Source organism: Galeopterus variegatus, unplaced genomic scaffold (assembly GCF_000696425.1).
Source record: "Galeopterus variegatus unplaced genomic scaffold, G_variegatus-3.0.2 Scaffold1774, whole genome shotgun sequence".
Lineage (NCBI taxonomy): Eukaryota > Metazoa > Chordata > Mammalia > Dermoptera > Cynocephalidae > Galeopterus > Galeopterus variegatus.
The window spans coordinates 1-8,427 of NW_007727885.1; the positions used below are offsets into that span (position 1 = coordinate 1).

General features: G+C 55.6%; 1 protein-coding gene across 1 annotated transcript in view; it reads right to left on the reverse strand.

The window, feature by feature from the left end:
- Positions 1-1,593: 1,593 nt before the first annotated feature.
- LOC103595451 (rap guanine nucleotide exchange factor 3) overlaps positions 1,594-8,427 on the reverse strand; it is a gene marked incomplete at its 3' end in the record, with an annotated part of 15,624 nt that continues 8,790 nt past the window's right edge. The window contains exons 8-18 of the mRNA XM_008578860.1: positions 8,020-8,080; positions 7,830-7,906; positions 7,473-7,619; positions 6,913-7,025; positions 6,558-6,646; positions 6,175-6,253; positions 5,822-5,972; positions 5,650-5,732; positions 5,011-5,050; positions 2,055-2,136; positions 1,594-1,740 (exon numbers count right to left, since the gene is read on the reverse strand). Coding sequence (XP_008577082.1) covers positions 1,594-1,740; positions 2,055-2,136; positions 5,011-5,050; positions 5,650-5,732; positions 5,822-5,972; positions 6,175-6,253; positions 6,558-6,646; positions 6,913-7,025; positions 7,473-7,619; positions 7,830-7,906; positions 8,020-8,080 — 1,069 coding nt within the window. The remainder of the gene's footprint in view (positions 1,741-2,054; positions 2,137-5,010; positions 5,051-5,649; positions 5,733-5,821; positions 5,973-6,174; positions 6,254-6,557; positions 6,647-6,912; positions 7,026-7,472; positions 7,620-7,829; positions 7,907-8,019; positions 8,081-8,427) is intronic.

Here is an 8,427-nt window from a genome sequence, read left to right on the forward strand (position 1 = left end):
TAGTCATGTTTGAGTCGCCAGTTTCTATTCCAGTGGCCTCCAAAGTAACCTACACAAGGCCATTCACGTGTCCAGGAAAAAATATTAATTCTTCTACTTATATTTTTTTTTATCAGTTTTGTGTTTCTATTTTGTGCCCAGTTTAGTCATGTTTGAGTCGCCAGTTTCTATTCCAGTGGCCTCCAAAGTAACCTACACAAGGCCGTTCACGTGTCCAGGAAAAAATATTAATTCTTCTACTTATATTTTTTTTATCAGTTTTGTGTTTCTATTTTGTGCCCAGCTTTATAATTATATAACATTAGTATAGAATATATTGTATGATTTAGAAACAAATATACACATAGTGGGAGATGTGCAATAAAATATTGGTTGCTGACGTGGGTGTCGATCAAAGCAGTTGGGAGATCAGTGCTGTATGTATGGGCTTTGGGCAACTGCAACCCACCAGGTGGCCACCAGAGGGCAGTGCTTCCCAGAACAGAGTGCACAGGTGACCTCATCAGTCTCTCCCCACTTCCTGAAGGGAGAAGGTTTTTCTCACCTCCACCTCTTGCCTTTATTCTCTGAATGCACCTAATTCTTTTCTAGCCTGGGCTCCAGTTGGCAGGCTTGGGCTGGGTCTTTCACAGAGAACAGTGGTTTTCAATGTCCCAAGTTCTCTGAAAGCAAATTTTAATGATCCTCATGCAGCCCTATTCTGAGTACTGACTTTATGGCAGGCCCCATGCTAAATGCTTTACACGCATTATCTCCTTTAAGAGCCACAGCAGTCCTGCGTGATAGATACAATTACAGTACTCATTGGACAGATGAGGAAACAAAGGCTCAGAGAGGTCAAGCAACATGCTCAGGATCACACAGCTAGTAAATTGTGAGTCTGCGAGTCCAAAGTCTATGTTCAAGCTGGTCTGTCTTATCTGCCATGGTACCTCTAGCTCCTAACACATTGCTGGTCCATAGCTGACCCTCAAAAATGTTTGCTGAATGACTAAATGAATGAAGACTACCTCTATTCCGAGGCTGCTACCCTCTCTTACCGTGCGAGCTAGGGGAAATTGCTTACTCCCCTTGAACTTTAGTTTCCCTGTCTGAAAATAGGATAAAAGTATCTATCTCATAGGATTGTTATTAGGATTAAGTGAATATACAAAAATGATAATAATAATAGTATCAGCTAATACTTATTTATCACTGACTATGTGCCAGACACCATTCTAAACACTTTAATAGATTAACTCATTTAATCCTCACAATGCTTGTAGGAGACAAGTACTCTCATTATCACCATTTTACAGGTGATGAAACAGCACAGAGAGATTAACTACCGTGCCCGAGGACACACAGATAATGAGCTAAAGGGCTGGTATCAAAGGCAGGCAGCAGGCTCCAGAGTCCACGCTCTTATGCACTACATGTAAAGCACTTAGAATAGATAAAATAAACCTCCCATAAATGCTAACATGCTAACCATTAACATTGATCAAGATGATAAAGATGGTAAACATTGATAAGGATAATCTTAATTCAGGAGATCTGGGCATGGATCTGAGGGGGCACCTCCCTGGGGGTCTATTCAGAGGCACAACTCACCACCTGCAGAGTTGACCTTCACCAGCACCTGCCCCTTGGTCCACCCGTCCTCCTGGGCCAATGCCGCCATCACCTCTCTCACTGAGGCTGTTACAGGCAGCTGCAGGGTCAGCACAGAGTGGTCCGGCCGGCAGATGTCATAGGGGACTGGAGGGAAGGACCAAGCCAAGCTGTGGGCAGGGCCGCCTCATCTCCCCACCCCAGCAGGACAAGGGCAGCCTGAGCGGTAATGGGAGAAATCCCCAAGAGGCAGGGTAGGGGGTGCGACAAGGAGAAGCCTGGCGGACCAGCTCGGCAGAGCAGGAGAGGGCACAGGAGGCAGAGCTGCCTGGTAGCCTAGGACAGAGACCCCAGGAGTGCAGCAGGCCACCCTCAGCCCAGGCACACTGAGGTCAAGGGTGACAACAGTAGGACAAGAGAGGCAGAGACAGCAGAGAGCCTGGCTGGCTTGGACCACCAACCTTTGTCCCCAGCGCGGATGGCACAATTGCTGCTGTGGAGGAGCTCGTCCTGGCCAGGGAGCCAAACAGGCACGTTCCAGGCCTGAGAGGGAGAAAAAGTAAGGCTCGGAGGACACAGAGGGAAGGGACAGAGGGGGTCTTTGCCACAAGGAGCATGAGACCCTCACAACCCTCACACCACCAGAGTGCTCTGCTTGCCACATAACCTCAGCCCAGGTAAGGTGCCTGGGACCAAGGCTCCAGAAGAGATGGAACAGGCCCAAGGGTGGGGCAAGTCTGTGCCCCTCCACATGTGTTCTTCCCTCTCTGTCAAATAGGTCCACTGTGTATTATGAAAACACCTCAGCTGTTGACCCTGGTTTTCTCTTCCTTTCCTTCCTTTAGCTACCATTTGCTACAAGCCAGGTGCTGTTAAGCATCTAAATATTCACGATAGCCCTCTGACAAAAGCATTTCTATCATCCCCATTTTATAGATGCCGTAAACGAGGCTCAGAGAGGTTAAGTAACACACCCAAGACCACACAGCTGCCAAGTGGCAGAGCTGGAATCCTGACCTGCTCCTCCCTCCCTCTGTGCTTTTGTCCACACACTACTGTGTCAGCTGCCCTGTCAAACCTCACAGCAGGGACTCAGTGGGCCGAAACCACTGCCAAACCTTTGCTGACGGGGCAGCCCCTGCTAGGCAAAGGCCTCCTAAAGCAGGATCCTCTTCCCACCCCTGACTCTTCCTTCCAACTCAGGTGCTCTCTGCCTCCTTCCAGCTCTGCATGTGGCAGATCCTCAAGGTTTAGACCTCAGTCCTCAGTCTATCATTTGTCCCTAGATTTCCAAATCACAGAGTCCTCCTCAGAGTTCCTTGCAGCCTTGTGTGCCACTTGCATCTGTGTCAGCCAAGCCCTGGTCTCACACACCCCCTGGGGCCTTCCACATCTGTGATACTTTGCCCCACACTCAACACACCCACCAATCCCCACGTCCTGCCTCCCAGACCACTCTTTCCCCTGTGATTCTCCCGGGCTCCTGACTCCTCCCCATGTCGCCATAGCTCGTAACCCTGATCTGGGGACTCTTCTTTGAAATGGGTCTCCCGCTGCCCCTTTCTCCCCAGCCCAAGATAACTCCAGCTCCACCTGCCCAGGAGGCCTCGCTCGGCATCCACTACAATGGCCCGACTCTCCTCCTCCACCCTCACCCGTCGTGTGCCTCCATCCTCCTCCTCCAATCTGCCCAGCCAGAGCCAGATTAAGCTTCCTGATTCGGCTTCAATGGCCATCATTGTCTGCTGGACAAAGCCCAGGTTCTTTAGCTGACCTCTTCAAAACACAAATCAGATTTTGTTGCTCCTCGGCTCAGACCCCTTCAATGGTTTGCATGGCTCTTAGGATGAAGACCAAACCCCTTGCCATGGCCCGGTGGCCCCTGCCCACCTCCCTGGCCTTCTCTGGTGTCCTGCTCTCTCACTCTGCCTCCTCCAAGGCTCCCTTCCCTCTACAGCTGGCCTGCCCAGAGCCCTCTTCTTCCCACCCCTCGGCCCCTGAAGCTCTCAGCTCCAGCAGTCACTTCCCCGGGGACTCTTTTCCTGAACCTGCAAGCCTGATGAGCAGTTCCCCTTCTCTGCTTTCAGAGATTTCTTCCCACCCCTCGGCCCCTGAAGCTCTCAGCTCCAGCAGTCACTTCCCCGGGGACTCTTCCTGAACCTGCAAGCCTGATGAGCAGTTCCCCTTCTCTGCTTTCAGAGACCCCATCTCTGTCACTGTATATCACAGAGCTGCTTAGCAGCTTTGCCCCTCACTTGGCTGTGAGCCCCCCAGCCCAGCATGGCTCTCCCAGCCCACCGCCGCACCGTCGGCACCCAGCACAGTGCCCAGCACGCAAGGGCAGTTCGGCCTGGTTCCTGCCGTCAGCCATGTGCCGGCAACCCCTCACTTGGCTGTGAGCCCCCCAGCCCAGCATGGCTCTCCCAGCCCACCGCCGCACCGTTGGCACCCAGCACAGTGCCCAGCACGCAAGGGCAGTTCGGCCTGGTTCCTGCCGTCAGCCATGTGCCGGCAACATGAATACAGGGGAAAGAGATGGGGAGGCCCCCGAGTGAAGCTGATATTCTAGTGCAATATGAAATACTAACAGATAGTAAGCAAGTCGACAACAACGAGAGAACATTCCACCACCGAGTGCTTTGCAGAATATCAGAGGACACCCTGAGTGGGAAACAGCGGGGGAGAAAGACAAGGGGCCTCTCAGGGACAACAGCTTGGCTGAGATCAGAAGAAGGATCCAGTCAGGCAAAGAGCCAGAGAAAGCAAGTTCCAGGCTGAGGACAAGTGCAAAGGCCCTGAGGTGAGAAGAAGCTTTGTCTGTAGGAGAGAAGGAGCCAGTGAGTCTCCAACAAGCAGGAGGGTGGGATGGCGTGAGGTGAGGAGGGGGCTGGGTACGAGAGCCGGCAGCCAAGGGGAGGCATTTGGACCTTACTTTCAAGGCGGAACTCCCACAACCAACCCAATGACCTTTCCAGCCCTTTCTCCTGCCATTCCTCAACCAAATCTGGCTCCATGCACATCTTCTCATCCCCCCTTGCTCTCTGTGGGCCCTAGTCAGGAATGGCGTAGGCCACCTCTGACTCCCCAGGGAGGGGGCAGCACCGGCCACCGGGAACCCCTCGGGCCTCAGAGGCTGGCTCAGCCGTCATTCCTCACCTCCCCAGCTCTACCTGTGAGCACAGATTACCTCCTGCAGGTAGAAAGCCCCTTGGGGTGGGGGAGGAAGGGTGCCACCCATGTCTCCCCTGTAGGGGCTGGCCCGGAATGAGCGCCACACACAGCAAGGACCCCTGAATGCCCCTGACAGACCCAGAGGTGTGTCTGTGGGAGGGACCCATGCAGGGTCCCTCAGGGAAGGGCTGGAAGAAGGCAGAGGGAAGAAGCCAGGTGGGCAGAGGTGACTCTCGGGGCAGACACCTTCATCTGAGGAGATGCATTCCCACAGCCATTTTCCAACCTGTGGAAAGGGAGAGACAAGGGAGGTGAGCGGGCCAGGTATCCCTGGGGGCGGGAAACGCAGGGTCAGGAGCAGGGAGGTCCGGGGCTCTGGATTCCAGCCCGCCCTCGCCAGCGGCTCAGAGGTCAATCCAACTTGGTGAATATTACATAGAAAGGGGCAAAAACGGGCTTGAAACCTGGACCGTGGTTTCTGGGATTTTCCAAGGCTGGCAAGGGAGGGAAACAGTTAAAGGGAGATACAGAGCCAGGGTTTCAGATCGGGTGCTGCTTCAGGGAATGTCTGGGAAGGAAGGTAAACGCTAGGAGATTTATTGGGCTGGGCTGGCAGGAACTGGCACCGAAGGTATTCCATGACAAATGTGTGCCAGATGGAGGAAGTGAGAGCAGCAGGTGTGTGCAGGGTCTGAGGATGAGTAAATAACTGATCGCATGACGCGTGAGAACGGATGGGCGCGTGACCACGTGAGGGTGGATAGCAAAGGGACCGACAACAGCGGCTGATGGGTCTGGAGCCAGGTGCTTGACCAGCGTGTGCTCTCGGACCTGCCGCACTGCCGGTCACAGACATGACAAATTAACTTAGAGTCAAAGCATCACCTGTGGTGGCGCCGCCTCTCTGGCCACTGCTCCCTCAGCAGGTTGCTAAGTCGGGAGTCCCTGCTCACCAGGTCTGAGAGTTTCTACAAGGAGCCAAGATTCAATTCGCTGAGTTGGCCGTAGCTGCATCCGCCCCAGGCAGCCCAGTGCACCCTGCTTCTCTCCCAGGTACCTGGAGGAAGCTGGTGGCCACGGGGTCAGTGTGGAGCATGGGGCCGTACAGGGCCACCCACTGGCTGACCAGCCGCAGGATCTGCTGCCTCTTGTTGCAGATGTAGGTGCTGCGCTCCTGCTCACTGCCTCCTGCGGGCTCCGCATGGAAGGTGGGCTCAGGTCAAGGGAACCACAGGACTCAGCAGGGCCACCCCCACACCTTAGGCAAAGGAGGCACAAGATGCCCAGGGCCCACTGACAATCTGGCACCTCAGAGGGTCCAGCATGGCCACACTTATGAGGGGTTGTCTCTCTCAACCGCACACACCAGCCCATCCCTCCACACAACATCACCCTGGGCTGGAAGGATATTGGTGCAGGAGGGCAGCGCAGAGCTGGGCGCTGGGCATGAAGACGCTGTGGGTCAGGAGGAAGTCGCTGAGGAATGTCTCTGTAGGGCAGGGTGGAGGGATGGGAGGAGGCTTCAGAGGCCAATCAAGTCCACTGAGCACATGTATATGCACAGCTGGAGCACTCCTTCCCCAAATCCACCACAGGCAAGGTACCGGCAATGCCCAGCCCCCGTGACAGTGCCCCCCACCCAAGCCAAGAGCACGGGTAAGAAGACTTCCTGCCAACTGGCTGTAGGGACCAATCCAGCACCTGGTGAGGTCAGATGTCGGGTGCTGGCCCTCTCCCAGGCTGTGCTGACCACCCCGTGAGTCAGAGAGCAGGCAGGGTGTCTCCTGCCCTACCTGTTGGGTCATGAGCACTGGAATCCGGCCGCATGGCCTCCAACAGAAGTTCTAGGATCTTCTCTGGGGTGCCAGACATCACCGTATACCTAGGAGAAATGGCCAGTCTATCACACTTTTGCACCTCTCCCCCCTCCCACAGCCCGGGCAGACATCACCAATCGATCATATCATGCTTCCCGATTTGCCAGCCCTGTCCCACCTTGGGGTGGGGGGAGGCTGATTCAGGGGTTGTATCCTAGTCCCTCGATGCCCCTCCACCCAGGTGGCCAGAAGGCAGGGATACAACACAGAGGCAGGGAGTAAGACAGGAAAAAGGAGGAGAGGTGTGGAGAGGGAGCATGGTGGCTGTTACCGGTTCCTGCCTGGGGCTGGGGGACAAGAAGGGCCAGCACCCCGAGAGGCTCTCTCCAGCACCAACACCACTTTGCCATGTTCTTCCAGCCTCATGGTCTTTGCTTCCACATCCTGGAGAGCAAGCACGTCAGTGCTCAACACAACCATGACTCCTGCTACAGACCCTCTCCCCAGCTCCTTTCCAGACCCTGAGCCCCTCAGGTCTCCACAGGACCCTCAGCCCTTCTCCCACCCCCACCCCTTTCCACAACCCCCAGCTGCCCATCACCCACTGGAGCCCCTCTTCCACCCTTCCCTCCATGGAGTCCACTCCCCACGGAACTGCCTCCCTGGCACTCTGGTCCCCCCCTTCTGCAACCCACCACCCCGTGTCTCCCCCCGCAAGCCTGAGCCCCTCAGCATGCTACGGGCCATGGTCCCCACTCCCAGCCATAGATCCAAGCACCTCCACCTCCTACCTTGCCCTGCCCCTTACAGGCTCTCTCTGGGGCCTCTCCGTGCCCCACACAATTTCTCTGGGCCCATGTCCCCTGCCCTCCCCACCCCCAGTGGTGGCACCTTGATGATGCGGTTGAAGTCCTGCTTGTCCACACGCAGGAAATGACAGTTGTCTTCTCGCAGTACGATGGTGGCCGCCCGTGGTGCATCATTCACCAGAGCCAGCTGTCCAAAGTCATCTCCCTCGTGCAGTGTGGTCACCAGCCCCTGCAGGCGGGACTCAGTTACGGCCCAGCCCCTCCATCCCACGCCCCTACCCCCAGCCCCTGCCATGACAGACCCAGGCAGAGAAAACAACCCAGACAGGAGATGCGGTGGATCAGCAGCCTTGGGGCTGGCAAAAGCACTGCCCATGAGGATACAGACCAGGGGGCAGTTACAGCCCAGGGGGCTGGGTCAGGAGGGCAGAGGGCTCACCTTGCCATGGGTCACCACGTTGACAGATCCCTTCCAGATAATGTACCACGAGGTGCCCTTGTCCCCCTGGCTGAACACTGAGAGAAGCACAGATCAGACGCAGCCCCTCCTGTCACCCACCACTCCTTCTCTGTGGCCTCTGCCAATGTCCAGGCCCCGTGCCCAGTTTCAGGTCCCCTGCCCGACTTACACACGGTCCCCGCCTTGCTGTGTGGTTCAAAGAGCAGAACCGCCGCTAATTCCCGCTTCACCTGTCGGGTGGGGAGAGGAGGTCAGAAGTGGCAAGATCAGGTGAAGAGGGGCCAGGTTAGGGGTGAGGTTAGGTATGGAAACACACGTGCTAGGGGACAGAGACGTGGCCAGGTCAGGTGTTCCTGGGACTCGGCAGGACACAAAGCCAAATGGAGGAAATGGGCTAAGTGAGGCAGAAGGATTTTCAGACAGGGCTGCCAGGGCAAGAAATCAGACTGATGGTTTCAAGCCACAGACGGAAGGGAAGAACTGTCTTCTGGCCCAGCAGTTGGAGCTTCAGGGAAATTACAGGAAGAGGAGATTCCCAGGGAAGGGGCAGGGTTGGGCGGCAGGACTGACCGAGTTA